This window comes from Pararge aegeria, chromosome Z (assembly GCF_905163445.1).
Source record: "Pararge aegeria chromosome Z, ilParAegt1.1, whole genome shotgun sequence".
Classification (NCBI taxonomy): Eukaryota; Metazoa; Arthropoda; class Insecta; order Lepidoptera; family Nymphalidae; genus Pararge; species Pararge aegeria.
The window spans coordinates 15,651,768-15,670,207 of NC_053208.1; the positions used below are offsets into that span (position 1 = coordinate 15,651,768).

General features: G+C 35.6%; 2 protein-coding genes across 2 annotated transcripts; one reads left to right on the forward strand and one right to left on the reverse strand.

The window, feature by feature from the left end:
* Positions 1-2,226: 2,226 nt before the first annotated feature.
* Positions 2,227-7,140, reverse strand: LOC120636605 (3-hydroxyacyl-CoA dehydrogenase type-2). Its single transcript, XM_039908150.1, has 6 exons — positions 6,704-7,140; positions 6,074-6,238; positions 5,661-5,825; positions 5,163-5,291; positions 4,107-4,215; positions 2,227-2,974 (listed from the first exon to the last, which is right to left on the reverse strand). Exons 1-6 carry the CDS (start codon positions 6,710-6,712, stop codon positions 2,784-2,786), a joined length of 768 nt encoding a protein of 255 aa, XP_039764084.1. The 5' UTR covers positions 6,713-7,140; the 3' UTR covers positions 2,227-2,783.
* A 2,170-nt stretch (positions 7,141-9,310) lies between these two features.
* On the forward strand, positions 9,311-18,440 carry LOC120636589 (techylectin-5A-like). Its single transcript, XM_039908134.1, has 8 exons — positions 9,311-9,755; positions 13,725-13,875; positions 14,273-14,383; positions 15,544-15,700; positions 15,980-16,244; positions 17,158-17,284; positions 17,358-17,514; positions 18,128-18,440. The coding sequence occupies exons 1-8, from the start codon at positions 9,311-9,313 to the stop codon at positions 18,275-18,277; spliced, it is 1,563 nt and encodes a 520-aa protein (XP_039764068.1). The 3' UTR covers positions 18,278-18,440.

Below are 18,440 nucleotides of genomic sequence, written 5' to 3' on the forward strand. Positions count from 1 at the left end.
ACATACATGCGAATAACTACATGCTAATACATAAACTAGTGTACACAAATAGATAAAAAGTAAATAATATAATAAATAAATAAATATAAAAAAAAAATAATATATATAATAACAATACTTACATAATTAAATACTTTAACATACAATAAATGAGTAAGTATATACATACTATTAAAAGTTGTTAACAATATAATGGGCCTTAACTGCTCTTTTAAATATCGCCAGTGATTTGGATCGTCGTATGCTCAATGGAAGCGCATTCCACAATTCCACAGCTCGGAGCTACAGTACATTGTAGTGAGATAATCATTATCATCATCGTCATTATCAATTACCGGCGCTCTACAGCCTACAGGCCACAGGTCTTCTCGCAGAATGAGGAGGGTTTATTCTGCCCGCACTTTATGAAGTATATCTTTTTTTTCCAATACTTCAATAAGCACAATGGCAATAATATTGTCAATATGCAATATGTTGTCAATAATACAGATGTGTTTGCGGGCAGCCTTAGGCCGTAGTCAACCACGCTGGCTGGCTGATTGTTAGACGTCACACGCCTTAGAAAACGCTGTGCAGAACTATAGTCAGGGATGCAGGATTTCTTACGATGCACGATGTTTTTCTGCACCGTTAAAGCAAGTTATATTTAAAATTCCTAATTTTAAAAATGCCAATTACTCTTGTAGTTAGAGGTGCTTGCCGGGGTTGGAAATCGCTCACCCTGAAAGGCCGAAGCTCTTTCTACTCACTAAGCTATCGCCGCCTCCCAGTGATGTTGGTAACTAAAAATAAAGGAACTCTGATTTAAGGATCCCACAAATATAGCAATAACGTACCTAATTCAGTAATTCTTACCCTTTGTTATCGTTTACTAACGTACCCAGCCCGCTTCGCCGGGCTAGATTTTATTTTATTATATTAAAAACTGACATCATTAAATTTTTAATTCAAGTCGCATAATATATTAAATCATTTATTTCTCTCCGTATTCATTCTTTTCTATTCTCTTCTCGAGCGGGTGAAGATCATTATCTACACCTATGTACACCCAACAATAGAATATCATCATAGTAAATAAAAGCTGTATTTAACAGTTTGACAGTTCAAAAATAGGAGTGCTCCGATCGTCACCAAACTTTACAGGATTACTCGCCAGGTCAATCCGGAGATTCCCTCAAAGTTTCATTGAAATCGTACCAGCCGGTTCGGAGCCTATACGGAACATACCCACACACTTTCTCTTTTATATATATAGATGTACGTAATCCTTTAAACTTTTTCTAGCAATATATTTTGACATGAAAAAGGCAATTTTGAACTTAAGTCGTAACTTAAGACGTTACCATTTACGACAGTCAACTTAAAGTGTCCTTGTTTTAAAGCATGACTTGCATTACTGATAGTACAGCTTTTTATGACAGAGCTCGTCCAGGAAGGCACTACCGCCATGCTTATTTCTGTGTTCCTTTCAGAAGGCGTGGTTGCCGTAATTAGTCACATGAGGCTTAACACCTACGACCCAGGTTGTTTTTTTTTTTATATATTAATAGCGGGCAAACAAGCAAGTGGGTCATCTGATGATACGCGATCACCGCCGCCCATAAACATTTGCAGCACCAGAGGAGCCACCGATGCGTTGCCAGCTATTTTTTTTTTTTGATTTTTTGATTGATATAAATACAAATAATATTCCGCACTTTGCAGGAAGACGGAAGTATTCCTGGCTGCGAAGTGTTGCTCTGTTTATGTATTGATTTCCACTGTCCATTAGTGGGCAATCTGCTTGTTACGTCAAGTAATATTATAAAAAAAAAAAAAAAACTAATTTTTAGCAAAGAAATCTCTTATCGGGTTATCAAATAATGGTGCTACCATTAATCTGGACTTAATTAGGTTTAAGTAAAAGTCCGCTGCACATTTCTCCATGTGGATAAAATAGCACTATCATTAGATTGGTCAATTAACTTTATGTTTATGTACAACAGAATTGGCTTCAATGTATCAAGCTCGCACAAGTCATTGACTCGTACCAATGACCGAATTTACTTCTTCCTGTTCCGGGCAGAGTATTTATGCAGTGACCCGATCGAATTAGCAAATGTCGCCGCACTGGACACTTTATACATTCCAATTGAATATATTTATAAGTTAAAACTACCGAGAGTGCGGTAAAATACATTAAATCTTGGAGATCGATTCTTGGGTTTGTAAGAGAAAAGTAAAATGTAATATATTGGATAAAATTTATTTATAAATTGATATATTTATATACAATAGAGTTTTTTTGCACGAGTCACGGTAAACGGCCCATTGATAAGATTGAAAAGAGATAAACAATAGAAGCCATAAAACACTTTAACAATAAGACGTACCGAAACGAATGACGTTCGAAAGATGGATACGGAGCTGTCGAGATCTAAAGTTGCCAAAGAGAATTGCGATCTCGAACAAGAATGCCTACTAATCTTTAAACTATGGCCTGAAGAGTTCGATGCCTTCAGACATCCGATGAAAAAAGCATAATAAACAAGAAGAGTCTAACTTAGTATTGGTATCCTCCTTGGATACTAGTTGTTTAATTGCAGACTACCTGATTTTCATACCGCGATAAAATTAATATATATTCAAAACTCATAACAAGATTTCAAGCGTCGCATTACACGTCTCCAAGTGACTTCTAATGAGAGTCGTCACCTTATTTGATCATGTCGTACCGTGTCTCGTGCAAAAAACTCCTAAATATTTGAACACTTCAACTCCGGTGGCATTTCTTTTCTCACATACTAAGGTTGCATTCTCAAAGAGCCATCAATACGTATGGTCTCTCCGTTGAGCATAGGATTCTGTATGATACTTTGTACGAGCAACGCGAACTCGTCGGGGCGTCCGAGACGGGAGGGGAACGGCACCGTCGCCTCCAGGTCGCGAATCGCCGTTTCAGGGAGTTGTTCCAGCATCGGTGTTCGGAATAAACCTGTGAGTATATGAAAACAAATAATTAGTTTCATCTAATAAGCAAAAACGGTGACAGTGGGTAGGAACCCGAGGAACCGAGTTCCTCTAACTTTTTTAAGTTATGTGCGTTTTAAGTAATTAAAGTATTACTTGCTTCAACGGTGAAGGAAAACATTGTGAGGAAACCTGCATGCCTAAGAGTTCTACATAATGTTCTCAAACGTGTGTCCACCAATCTATACTGGGCCAGCGTGGTGGACTAAGACGTGGTGGACTTTGCAGTGCGATAAGTCGATGTGATGATGGTGATGATGATGAATAAGCAAAATAATGTCGCGTTGGTCTAGTAGTGAGCTTGTTGAACTACGGATGATGAAGTCATGAATTTGATTCCCGTGTTGGACCAAAGTTGTGTTGTTTTCTGTTAACAGTTTCGACGAACTCGTTACCTGGCGCAGTGGTATCATAAGCTCGATGTCCCGGATTCGGATTATTCTGTTCTGGTCTGGTGAGTGATGGGAGGCTCTACCATGGCTGATAATCCTAACAAGACGTGCCGCCAAAAGGTTATGCGTTCCGGTACGTTTCCTGTCTTACCCACAACAAGTTAAACCGCGATCATCTTAGACTGCATCATCTTTTGATCCATCGGGCTATGATCAATTAGGGAGCGTGACATGACCGGGCTCGAAATCAGTACGCGTTGTTGCAATTTACAATTTTAGTTCCAAAGTTCGGTTGTATGTAAGTACATTAAATGTTATATTTTTATTTAAAATTTAAAGAAATATACTATAAATTAGTAATACTTAAACAGTATTATATAATATATTTTGTCCCAAAATAATAATAAATAAGTGATAAAAACGTTCTTCTGATTTTCGTTAGATGTAGCTTTGACATTTGTTCTATAAAGACAATTTTACTGATTTTAGTCAGAAATATGGCCAACAATGCTACAACTAAAACAACAAAGATTAAATAGATTTATAATACTTTAAGTTAAGTTCGTAGATGACTAATCTAGGCATTGTTCTTTATTAGTTTCAAAATCCTATTATTATACATGAATTCGTTACTATTCAGCCAGTCGTCAGACAGTATTCCGTATTTAAGTTTTATGTATTTTTAGAATATAATTGTATACCAACCTGGTGCGATTGTGACAACCCTAATGCCTTGCTTAGAAAGATCTCTGGCGATGGGTAGCGTCATTCCCACAACGCCTGCCTTGGATGCGGAATAAGCTGCTTGACCAATCTGAGGAAACATAACATCTTGGTTAAAACACTAAGAACAACTTAAATCTTTATACCATTAAAGAATAGTATCAATATGAGTTATTAACTGTTACCCGTGACTTTTTGATATATATTTGTTTCTATCTCTATAGAAAAAAACGAGTAACGGGTAGATAAATTTCTCTCGTGATCTCGTGGCACGCATTCTAGCCCTACTGATAAAAGTATCCTATGTACATCTTCAGAATGCAAAACATATTTATGCAATAATTTATCAGGATCAGTGCAGTGCTCGAGCTGGAAAATGGCACATTCAAACAAACATATTTACACTAACATCAACTGTTACATATATACCTAATACACATATGGGTTCTGGAATATTCTACTGTAAGGCGAAGTAACTACACGATTGATGAATTTCTTAACGACAAGGCTGTTAGGCAATAGCAGGCTGCTCCGCTCTCATCTATCGCAAGATAGAAAAATTCTACACATTGTTAAACATTGGTAAATTTTGTTGAGAAAGAGTTTCTTGCCGGCTTTTCTAGGTAGAATTACCTTCCGAACCGGTAGTAGAGTCACTACAAACAGACGTTTGATGTATTTATTATATAAATTTGATGATTATGTTACAAAAGTGCTTCTAAACTAGGCCTACTAGATTACTGATCGGAGTCCAACTCAGCCATTGCAATTGCGTCTCATTGGTTGATCAATGACTATATAACATTTGACAAATGGGCAAAATGAAACAATTAACTAAATAAAAAAACCATTATGTTAAACAAACAGGCTTAAAAGTTTATTAATTGTGTTCGTTAATAGCACATTTGTTAACTATAAATGTGTTTTTATATTTAATTTATTTTTCCTAGCTAATTTTTGTCTTTGATCGACCACTGTCTCATAATTTATTGTAATAGCATACTTGGGTCCCAGTTATTAAATAATGCCAATATTTACCTGTCCATCAAAAGCAGCGATGCTGGCAGTGTTGATAATAACTCCCCTCTGTCCATCTGCATCTGGTGCATTTTTACCAATCAAACCAACTGCCAGACGAATAACGTTGAATGTACCGATTAAGTTCACCTGAACAAAAATATATCCTTACTTATACATAGAGGTCTTGAAATCAGTGTAACATTGAATTAGGTTAAATTGTGTTGTGTAAGTTTTTGTTACCTGTATAACATTCTCAAATTTTAAATAAAACTTTTTTTTTTAAATAAACTTCTTAGCCTAATTTTTGAGGGAAACTATAAGTTGTACAGCTGTTAAATTTTAAAAAAATTATAAGGTGGAAATAATAGGGACTGGAAAGTATAAAATTCTTTAATTTTTTCAAGCTATAGTGAAATTGAATATTGGTGAAATACTTGTTGCTGGATTAATTAAATTGCAGTAATTTTTGTGAATGCAGATGTTATAAGTTACTAATGAGAAACAAAGAATTTATACCTCAATAGTCTTTTGAAATGATTTAAGATCAAAGGGTTGGTTCTTCTTAAAATTATATGTCCTAGTGGCCGTAGCCACACCTGCGCAATTAACTACAACATCCAGTCGGCCAAACTTGTCAACTGTAGTTTGCAATGCATTTTTCACATCTCCTTCTGATGTAACCTGAAACACATACATTTTTTTAAATAAATTTCTATTTAGTGTTAAGTATGATTTTAATTCCAGCATCTTGAGGTTCCAATGTGTTGGAATGGTGTGAAATAAAAATGTGCTCTACTAAAACTAAAAAATTGTCAAAATGTACAATTTACATTTCAAATGCAATCATGAAACAACCATGATGGATGCGCTGGGTCCATAATATGCCTCAATACACCATAATCTACAATATCAGTACAAATAAAACTTACATCTAGTGGTGCAAAAGCAACATTCTTGCCTAGCTGTTTGGCAAGCTCCTGTCCTTTACTGTTCGGGAGATCGCAAATGACGACACTTCCACCTTGCTTCAATAATTGTTCTGTTGTCGCTCTACCTAAGCCAGATGCCCCGCCAGTCACCAAACCAACCAGTCCCTGTAAATATATAATAAAATGAAGTATGTAAGTAATTATTATACCCCTCAAATGTACCGTACAACTCTTCACTTAGTATTTTCTGAGGGTATGCACAGGGTATGCACTAAGGGGGCCAATGAAATAAAATGGAAGAAAATCTTCAGTAAAAGTTTAATACGTAAAAATTTAATGTATGTGTTGTATAATCTTAATGCCTACACTGTGCATACCCTGTATGCATGCCACTGGTTATAATATTTATTGAAAAAGAGTTGCAATAATTGTTGCATCACATTAAAAATATCTTCATGTATCAATTATTATTATCCCATGATTTACTTTGCAAGATCCACATGATATCCAATTCTACTATTTCATAAGTGATAACTAAATTCTAAATTAAACTAACTCCCATGTAACCTATAAATAACTCAGCACATATCTTTATAGAAACTTCCCAAAAAAAGAGAAAAATCCACTTACTTTCAACATTATTTAATGTTCCAAATTATGCGGCTATGTCGATCAGAGTTCAACCAGCAACAATATTAAATGCAAATCACGCTTACGTATTTAATGTAGGTATGTCATATGTGGGCAATGAGATGACTGGCTAAATAAAAGTTCGGGTTTATCTTATCAGTAGTCAATACAGAATGTCGCGGTGCGTACAATTATTATTTAACTATGAGGCCGGTCTATCAGTCTGGAGGCTGCTTTCATGAGTGAAGATTTTTTTTTGTGCATAATATTTAAAATAATGAAATAGTATATATATTACATTTATAACTTGTTACAAATGAATAAATAAGATTTCTTAAATTATGTATTTCAAATTACATTTTACAACAGAACAAATTAATAAAAATATGAACAAAATAACCTAAACCAAGAATGGTGTGTTGAACAGTCAATCGGTCGATGACACCCACCCACTCCGTCACAGAACAGCATTTTTACATATTTGTTTTGACGTATTAAACGGGGATATGCTGTATTTGTATATGTCGGCGATACGCCAGGGTTTTCACGCTCGGTGTCCATTATAATAAAATAACTCACAAAATATCACGTAGTTTATTTTCGCACAATTGCTAGTATAGAACAGAGCCGATTTACATAAATTAAACGCTTTTATAGTTTCCTTACAATGGCTAAAACGGATATAGTAAATAAAACTTCTTTTGAAACAAACAAATAAAATTAGGTACTGCAAAATAATCCTTAAAATATTCCTTAATATTTATAATAAATGTTTAATCAATTTAAATTACTTAAAATGATTAATCATTTATATAATACAGAGATTTGTTCATTTAATTGAAACAAACATTAGTCAGTCTAAAGATGGCGCTGCAGGCCAGATTTAAAATGAATTAAAGAAAGACTTATTGCATAAAATAATAAAGTTTGATACAGAATAATGATATTAATTCTATAAGATATTAATTTGAACATTTTCACAGTAAATAAAGTAGTTTAACAATAAATGGAACATCAAACATCTTTAAAACATTCAAACAGTCAAAACAGTGTCTATTAAATATCAGGCCCTAATAAGTAGCGGTTTCATGTTTACAAATAACTATTTGAATTTAAATCTGATATATTTGAGATATTTTTATAATAAAATATTCACTTTAACGATAAACTAAAACGTAAATATCAATAGTCGCCAATTATTGCCGACAGGTGGCGATTTGCGCCCATATATACTAGCATTTAATTTTTATTTCTTTTTCGTAACGAGGATAGCCATTTTAGGTCTTTTTAAATTTTTTAGGTTCATATTAGCCTAAACTTGTTTACAAAGACAATTAACATAAAATCCACACTGTTCGTCTGAGGTGGCGGAGTCAGCTTTTCCATTTCTTATTTATTTGGCTACAAAATGCTAGTAGTTGTCAGTATGAGATTGTGCCGTCTTTGATTAAGTATCTACTTGCCTGGTTACGTACTTTTACTCGGCCACACCGAATATTGGATGGAATATAGACAAGCGGAAACATACCTATTTGACGATCACCAGTTTTTACTTTTGTACAGTATACCCATTCCCCTGCTTAGATAAGTGGGCAGGTACCTTTTAGTAGACAGGTACCTACTATCTCTTCAATTTAAAGGGAGTGTAGTTACCTGAGGTACTTTTTAGTTACTTTAATTTTGTATTATAAGTACAACATAACAACAACATAGTTTTAGTGTAGTAGAGCATCTTGTTTCAGAGCTCGTCCGGGAAGTACTACAACCATGCTTGTTTCTGCCGCTAAGCAGCATTATCGCAATGTTGTGTTCTGAAGTCTGTGGTTCTGAAGTGCCGGTGTAACTACAGGCACATAAAGCTTAACACCTACGCAAGGCAACACTTTGCAGAATGTGTTCTTTCGGTGACCTGGGAGGTGTTGCCCTGTTTTCCACTTACCATCAGATGGGCTATCTGCTTGGTCACAGCGGAATTATGAAATACTGTTAAAGAGTGCACAAATATATTTCATAAGGACTCACCCTGATAGATGACTCACTCATACAAACGAATTTAAAACATTCTATGTGTTTACTTATGACATTCCTATTGAAGATAAAAGAGCCAACACGCGCATAGTACCTACGCTACGCGACGCGTACCTAATAAAGTGACAGGAGTCACTTTATTCTAATTTTTCATTAGGGCTGTACCTGATTTCTTTCGGTAAAAAATATGGCAGTGGTTTACTCAAAAACTATTAGCGTTTCGGTTTCACAGATATGTGATAGGAACAGTAAATAATAAACTTCAAAAGCCCCTGACATTTTGGCATTATTTCGGTTTTTATTTACACATTGTATTATAAGGTTTCACGCAGGTATCTACATCGTCATAAATATTTATTAGATTCTCTTGTGGTTGCACGACGGTGCGTATATATTATGATTATGATCAGTGATATTCAATAGGTAGCCAAAGTAGATCAATGGGGATATTTACCATAACAATGGAAAATGTATAAGTACAAATGTTTAATAATCAGTTTGCTTCTTTTTAAACAACTTCCCAGCTGAGATCATTTAATATTGTATTGTAGGACTCTTCGGCCGATTTCGATGCCTATAATGAGGAGGTGCTTGGTAGTTTTGTTTTGGTTTCTTCACGTATCATGTGCCGTAAGAGTATTACCTTCAATTCAAAAGGGCACAGATGATTCTGAGAACGATAGGGCGGACTCCGAGGAGTCATATAAAACTACTCGATTTCCGCGCACCACACCAAAAACCAAAAACGGCGATGTCATAGTTGAAAAGTTTGTGAACACATTAATGGAAAGTAAAAAGTATTTGAAGACTATAGAAATTGTAGAAGATAAGTTGGATCATTTGGAAAGTATGTTCCAAGAAAGGTCTAATGCGATAATAAAATATCTCGCCGAGGTTTTAAGGGTGGTGAAAACTTCACCTGCGGATATGTTAGAGAAGGCTCTGCAATCATTGAAGAATGATTTAGACAGGTTGAAACAAACGGTGCAGCGCCACGCAGCCACCGAGGTTCCAAATTTAAGAAGTAAGTAAGCGTTTTTTTAGAGTTATCTTTTTTTATGTATATAGATGACTTGACTGCAATCACACAAGATGCTGTGTGTGATGATGATGCAACCTAAGGACAAGCACGCTTGCTCTGATACTCATATTGTAGGTACTGGGAACAATGCAAGCAAGAGTAATATGATGAGAAGTAATGATGGCGGGCGCAGTATATACAAAAAAGAAAGATGCTTTTACTTTACTGCCACGCTCGTGTTAGTCCCACTTAGCAGGATATGATCGTCAGTATTTTTATACTATTATACATATTTTATACTAAAATAAATGGTTTGAGAGAGTATCGTGCCTAATTCGAATAATGAAATATTTGGGATTTACAATTATTTCGTATTTCGGAGTTATTGCAACACATATAACATAGCACAAGTTGATGAATACGATCTGACAAATTCCTTTAACCAAAGTCTCTCAGCAACTTTGTAAGTTCATTGTAACTTTAATGTGTATTTTTAACAACGATAAAATTTACTTGAATGTTCAGTTTAACCCTTTAAAAAAAATCATCAGCATCATCATCAACCCATTAACGGCCCAATACAGGGCACGGGTCTCCACTCTGAGTGAGAAGGGTTTACGCTGTAGTCCCTGGCAAAGTGCGGATTGGTAACTTCGCACGTCATTGAAAAAAGTTTGGACAATTCTCGGGCATGCAGGTTTCCTCACGATGTTTTCCTTCACTGTTTATAGCGATAATAAAATTAAAATGATATTAAAATTGCTTGTATTAAAATTTTAAACAATAGTCTTAATTCAAATTATCAGGAGGAAAGATTTGTTTTTTATAACAGAAATTACTTTTTTATAAACAAGTAAGATAGGATATATTTTATTTCCATAATAATAGGATTTTAGACTGGAACTATTTGCCAAACAAACTAGAAGAAAATAGTGGTTTCTTCTGGTTTGTTTTGCAAATATATAGTATAACAGCAGTTATAGTTGAGTTGAGTTTATATTCGTTATACGTTAGTATAACGACAATTAACTCAACTCAGACAAGAACCATGTTATTGAGCCAACCACTAATCCCAATTCCCAAAAACATTTATGCGACCAACACTCTGATGCATGACCTTTCAAAAAACTACATTAGGTCGCTCCGAGTTTGTAGACACCTATTCTGATTTAGCTATTGCTGGGTCAGCTGATATAATTCAAAAAGTTTTATCGATTGCGGAGGTGCAGTTGCAAGTCATATGTCATCCTCTGTACCTACTTGCCAGACCGTGCTCCATAGACTACAACGTTTGAAGTAAAACTTCTTTAGGGAGTAAGTAACTCAGATTTTTTTGTCGGAAGTAACGCTTACGTCAGACGTCTGTGTAGTTTCCGTTTTTTAAAATAATTTGGATTGGTTGTAAGTATATGTCATTTACTCCCCGTTTCTTGACGCCCGCGCCAGCTAGTGGCAAATATCATAATCAATTAGGAATAATCATTTATATATATATGTGTTTTTAATTGAAGCAATTAAACAAATAAAAATACCTACTACGGCAATACCCACATCGCCATCTAGCCCCAAAGTAAGCGTAGCATGTGTTATTACGTGTGTGGGTACTAAGAGGACTGATGAATATTTTTATGAATAATATACATAAATACTTATAATAAACAGATAAACACAAAGACACTGAAAAACATTCATGTTGATCACACATTTTCCAGTTGTGAGATTTGGACCCTCAGCCTTGACTTCGAAACGGTCGCTGCCCACTGCACCAGCCGGCAGTCAAATTTAATAAATTTATTACTTGCTTTGACGGTGAGGAACAACATCAGAACCTGCGTGCCTGAGAATTCTCCATAACGTACTCAATAGCGTGTGAAGTCTACCAAGCAATTGGCCAGCGTGGTGGACAACGGCCTAAGCCCATCTCATTGCAAGAGGAGACCTGTGCCAGTACACTGAATAGTACGTACAATGCGGGCACGGTAGTGGCCGGTAATGGATTGATAATGGTGATGATATTCACTCAAACACTCAAACACTCAAACAGTCGTGTACTTTACATGTTGAGTCCGCCTTTTGACACGAGTCGGCGGCAAATCCCCATTGGATGCATCAACAAATGGTAGCGGGCTAGCCTGCTAGAGGTATGGCAGTTAATATTAAATCCATATCTACCACTAATCGGTTTCCAAACGGTATCGTACCGTGACACTCTTTGTTGGTAGCATGGTGACTAACCGTGGCTGAAATTCACTTCCGCACACACAATCCATCCGGGATCGAACACACTCCCACCTATAAGACCACTTCGCTGGCGAGGCCTAGGGAGGCCGATATCGTGCGTGCCTGCAGCCTGTCGTCGTCGCACCATCATAACACAACCCAAAGACGTTTCACTGCTTTCAATTGCTAGAAGTTACCTTCAGATCGTCCTTGGGTTAAAATAATAGATCTCTTAATCATACTCTGCGATCAGTTTATAAATACAGGCCAAGGAATATAGTGGCATAGGTATTTTAATATCAACATGTTTGTAAATACTAAACGATCACTTGATATTATATACCAATAAGTTATTTAAACAACCGTGTGAAAAAATTCTGCGACTCATCTCTAGCGTAGGTATAGTATTATCATCCGACAAATCGTTGAAGCGCGTCTTTTATTCTGAAGTTCAGACATTGTTAACTCCGAGATCACGGATAAGATGTAACGACGAGCCAGTCGTTTTGCATCAGAATAATAAGCAACACCTAAAAATGGTTTTAAACATAAAGCGTTTAGCATTGGTGCTAGTTTTTATTATAGTAGTGTGTGAATGCAAAAAAGGAAAACGGAAGCAAGAGCGCATGGAAAACTCCTTGTGGAAAAAGGAGTTTGAGCATGAATTAAGCGACGCCATACTATCACCCAAACGTGGAAAGAATAAAACTCGAGTGGCTCAATCGGCCGCCCTATCGGACAATGAAGCGGTTGTTGAAAAATTAATGGATACGATAACAGCAAGCGAGAAATATTTGAAAAAAGTTGAAAGCATAGATTTCAGGTTGAATAGACTCGATATAGAAATTCACGAGAAAACGAATAGCATATTGAAACATTTATCTCAAATTACAAAGGCAATACAAAACCAAACTCCCACTGATAAGTTTGAAATGTTGGATCTTATGAAGTCTGATATAGGGCAAATCAAGTATATGATTGAACAACGGCCATCTACCAAAGCATCTAATGGTATAAATTTAATTATAATCATACGCGTTATATATATTTCCTTAAAGGCTTGAGCCCAGCAGTGGGACGTTAATAGGCAGATGTTGACTTTGGTAAATTGTAATGATATTGGTGAATGATGATATATATGCAAGTTACAGTATTCGTGATGTATTTTAATTTGTTCAAGTACCTCAATTATTTTTATGTATGTATGTATGTATGTATTTATGTATGTATGTGTGTATGTAATACAATTAGACTTTTCTATTCACTTCTGCTGCCTTAAAGACTATTTATAGTCAACTTAGCAATGTTTGACAAAATAGTTCCTTAGACCTATAGCTTTTTAAGGGTGCCATATGCAGTCGGTTAAAATATTAACTAGTAGATATATGTATATTTTTATAGCTACATGTACACATAAATAAATATTCACATGAGTATTACACATCGTTTGAAGGTTTAGGCCATTTACAATATCTACTTACCTCGAGATCTTATAGATATAAGTCAGCTTCTATCCTATTATTGGTACTAGTACTAGCCAATGTAATTAGGATATAAACATGGGGGTCAAAACTTCGGTAGTTCATTAAATGTATGCAAAAAAGCTCCGTTGATCCGTTGCTACGTAAAAGAAAGCCGTCCTATATAAACATTACTGCATATTATAGTATATTGTTCAAAGTATTAATATGTTTTAAATATGTGGGTTGGTGATATTATTTGGTCCGTTGTAATTATTGTTTGTTTGTGTAGTGGAGAACTCAGAGTGCAACTTGGAAGCTACTTTGGATACAAGACTTTCTTTCTTGGAAACTCACATGAAATCTGTTATGACTAGTGTTGAAGCAATAACTGCAGTGATTTCAGATGTTAAAAATCGACATCGTTCTCATAATATGAACAAGTAAGTAATTAATTAAACAATTTGACGGCCGAGTGGCGCAGTGGGCAGCGACCCTGCTTTCTGAGTCTAAGGTCGTGGGTTCGATTCCCACAACTGGAAAATGTGTGTGTGATGAACATGAATGTTTTTCAGTGTCTGGGTGTTTATCTGTATATTATAAGTATTTATGTGTATTATATTCATAAAAAAATATTCATCAGCTATCTCAGTACCCATAACACAAGCTACGCTTACTTTGGGGCTAGACGGCGATGTGTGTATTGTCGTAGAATATTTATTTATTTATTTCTTTAATTTGCAGAAAGTACCTATTAATTCATATTTCATTAGTATGTATTAATCCAGACGTTAGGTTTTCGTTGGATTCCCGTTGTTATCTTTATTGTTGAACTTCCAGAGTTGATAATAATGAGATAAGTCGAATCGGAAATGGAGCTGAAGTTTTAAATTTAATCAGTGAATTCCGGCGAACGATACAAGAACAAAAAGCAAGAAAATGCGATTGCAAGTAAGTCTAGCGGTCCCCCGCGACTTCATCTGTTTACAAATTCTTATAAGTTTAACATACAAACTTTCTTCGCTATTCTACACAATCTATATCTATACTTATAATAAAACTGTAACTGGAAGATTTCTGTACATTTAATATACATATTTTGAAAATTTTTACCGGGGAATGCTTTATATTCGATACTGAGTCCAAAAAAGATTTTTATTTAATTTTTGTCTGTCTGTCTGTCTTCCTGTCCGGGCATAACGTGAAAACTACTGAACGAATTTAAATAAAATTTGGTATAGTGGTAGCTGATATTGCCGGTCAACATATAGGATACTTTTTATACCGATAAACAATAAGTTTCCTCCGGGAAATGGGATGACAAATTTTATAAATTTTACTTCATATCTCCGTTAATTTCGAACCGATTTTAATAATTTTTTTAATTTTAATTGAAAGGGTATACAATCAAGCATGTACTGTCTTATTTTAATAAGGATCTGATAGATATTGTCTCTGTATACCACGTAAAATAATAGTATATACATAGCTTGCCACGATGATTATGATATTAGCATCAGATCTTTTCTAGCTTCTCGTTTGACTCATACGAACTTGGGTTAACAATGGTTCTTATTATAGCAATGACGAATGCCTCAACCTAATATAACTTAACTTCTAAAATATAGATACACAATTTACATTTTTGTTCGTCCTCTTACTCAATAATACCTCTAGAGAATTAAGTTACTAAATGCAAATAAGTACTTTCAAATCCGACTGGAAATTTCAGAGATTAGAGAAGTCCAAACGAACAAACAAACTCTTCAGGTTTATTATTAGTAACTCTACAGATCACCTACTACCCACTAGTTCCTGGTGCAAATTCTATTTATTCTACATTTATAAAGCTCTAAACTAAACGAAATTACAGGTCTAAAAGCAGTGTCATCCTTTTCCACAGCAAGCACTGTGAAACTGAGAGACTACTCTTAGATCAGTAGGTAAATGAGATTTTTGTACAACACAATTGCCACCACTTCCATAGTTACTGACAATTTCGTTGTTTGAATGCTATAAGGCAGGTCTGCTTGTACATTTAATAAAATGGAATAAATGGGTTCTTATAAAATTTAAAGTTGGTTCTAATTTCGAAAATTCTCATCAAATAGGATAGGCCGCGTAGACCGTTCAGAGCGGTATCCAACTGATTGTCACGAGATACAGGCACAGGGATTTAATGTAACCGGGATATATAAAATCAAACCTGAAGATATAGAACCATTCTACGTGTTGTGTGATCTCAGTTCTGCAGGCGGCGGCTGGACGGTAATTCTCTTCAACACTCATTTACCTTTATATACAGCTTCATTAGTTACCCCATAGCTTAAAGGAGTATTATTTAAAATTACAGTTTATATTATGACATTTCCCTTGATGTGGTTAAAAGCAGTTTACTTATAAGACCTAAATTATTTAATACGTTATTATGCTGAAACAAGAGCGACAATAATATTTAAGACAATAAGTTGACGTGTGCATTCTTTTCTCACAGATTAAGGTTAAATTTCAATTAATCACCATCACGAGATACAATTTCATTTCTAGGTGATACAAAATCGTTTCGATGGGAGCCAGGACTTCCTTAAGAATTGGGTGGAATATAAGCACGGATTCGGTAACCTTGCTGGCGAATTCTGGCTAGGCTTGGAGAAGGTGTATTACCTGACTAACCAAAAGCTTTACGAACTGAGAATCGAGATGGAAGGCCAGAATAGACAAGAGGCATCTGCCAGTTTTTCAGTATTCACCATAGGGCCGGAGTATGAAGGGTACAGAATAAGTACACTGGGTACATTCCGTGGTAGCGCTGGTAAGTTCAATAGCAAAAGCAATTTGATTTTACACCGAAATACAAAAAAAGGTTATCAATTAGGTTGTAGATTTTTTTTTGTTTTTAATGTTTGTTACCTCAGAACTCTGTCATTTATAAACCGGTTTGAAAATATATATTTTTGTGTCGCAATACTTCCCACGTAGTCCCATTTTCATAAGGTAAAGATCTGTTGGAGAAATCGATGGTACTCTTCAAATATTGTACGGACACCTATAGTGATTGGAGTATCTTTAAAGTTACTTGAGTATTTGCTTTTAAAAAGCACCATTTAGTACGATTTGTTTATGGTATATTCAAATTCGGTTGGTAAGCAATTTATGCTCGTAGCGATAAAGTTTGCTGATGGTGAATTGCCGGGAGAACTGCTCAGCCATTAACGTACCAGGTTTCGTGAAATATTTTGTATTATGGAGTAGTCGATATTTAGCTGTGCATGGACTTTATAACATTTTGTATGAAGCAGTTCACTTTCGATGTGTAAGTACTTACTACATAACTGGACGATTACTGTAGTTTATTAAAATAATGATGAAAATTATGTTAAATTTTCGTGCGGGCGTCAGGCTTATTAGAGAGGCTGTCGCCAACTCTCAAGTTCTCCTTTATTTAAAATAAAAATGATAATCGACCAATCCGCAGTGGGCCAGCGTGGTGGACTACGGCCTAAACCTTTGTCATTGTAGGAGGGGCCCCGTGCCCTGTAGGCCGGTAATTTGTTGATATTGACGAATCGATTTGGTACCCACAAACTTACTTTATTCTTTAATCTTTTGCTGTTGTCACAGTAAAGTTCCTTATTTATCTTTAGTATTTTACCTATGTTCACAAATCAATAATATTCGTCTATGAAAGGATTGGAGGATACTAATAATATTTTACACTTTAATAGGTGATTCTCTGTCATACCATGCTGGTCAAAAATTTTCAACTTTAGATATGGATAATGACGAATGGAAGGAAGGCTCTTGTGCCATCGAACATGGGGGCGCGTGGTGGTATAAGGAATGTGATAAAAGGTACTCATTAAACCTCTATCCTATTATTAACCTTTCTGGGATTAGCTTTATAATCATTTATTTATGTTTTCAGCAATTTAAATGGAAAATATGTCAGTTCGGCGGACGAAAGTAACAGTCAGTCGATCTACTGGATATCGTTCAAAGGCCCTAATGCTCCACTTTACAAGACCAGAATGATGATCCGACCCCTACCGGCGAGTCGCCCATTAGATTACGGGAAAGCAAGGGTGGGTATAGAGGTCATAGTTTCAAAAACCATGCTGCCAATGCGTATTGGTTCACAACCAAACTATAACTACCTTATACCTAAATATTAAACATAATAATGTACTTAGTAATAGGTAGGTACTAAAAAAATCTATTCAACGAGCAGTGGCGTGCACTGTAACTTGGACCAGGGTAAGCATAACGAAGTAAGTAGTACGATGGCATAAAATGGCAAAATCGTCCTCCGTTGCCGGTTATATGAAAATGTTAGGGTATGCAGTGCGTTTGTGCATGTATGAAGTGCACGCCACTGACTGCGACAGACGACTACCTCGTTGGTCTAGTGACGAGAAGATAGAGTGTTCGACGGTGGATCTTGGATTCGACTCCTATGACGGGTCAAAAATTGTTAGATATTGTGTTTGGATATTCTCTAACAAGATTTTTTAGTAGCAGTCCGAATTAATATTCATTATTTATATCATCATTAAACCTCACTAGCCCGCATTGAAGGGTAAAGCTATAATATCTCTCTCTCATGACGGTGGAGGTTGAGGGGTGCGATAGTTTAACACTTGTTCATGCCAGAAATTGTAACCTCACTAATCTATATTATTTATGTATCTACAAAAGGCTTTGGCAGACAACTCAAAGCAGCCGAAGTCTGACATGAATCCACGCATCAAGAATCCGAAGAGCTCGTACGACATGGCCCGCGCTCGCGCTCCGTACCGGTACGACGACAACGTGCACCCCGATGCGTTCTTCCCAAACTACGCATGATTTGTCTAAAACATTATATTATTACGTACAATGCACTTTTTAATACTTATATATTAATTAATAGTAGGAACACATATCCAACCTGATTAATCTACTTACTCGTATCGTTCACGTGAAACATTGTTGTAATTTCTGTTATACATTTTCGTTTATTTACCCTAAC

Bases quoted from the DNA above. Each gene is read 5' to 3' on its own strand.
- LOC120636605 (XM_039908150.1), bottom strand. The intron at 5,292-5,660 runs GTATAAATTCTT...ATTTTTGTTCAG, and splicing joins CATTTCAAAAGACTATTGAG to GTGAACTTAATCGGTACATT. The intron at 4,216-5,162 runs GTAAATATTGGC...ATGTTTCCTCAG, and splicing joins TCGCTGCTTTTGATGGACAG to ATTGGTCAAGCAGCTTATTC.
- LOC120636589 (XM_039908134.1), top strand. From the start codon at position 9,311: ATGAGGAGGTGCTTGGTAGTTTTGTTTTGGTTTCTTCACGTATCATGT. The intron at 16,245-17,157 runs GTAAGTTCAATA...ACACTTTAATAG, and splicing joins TACATTCCGTGGTAGCGCTG to GTGATTCTCTGTCATACCAT. The intron at 17,515-18,127 runs GTGGGTATAGAG...TATCTACAAAAG, and splicing joins TAGATTACGGGAAAGCAAGG to GCTTTGGCAGACAACTCAAA.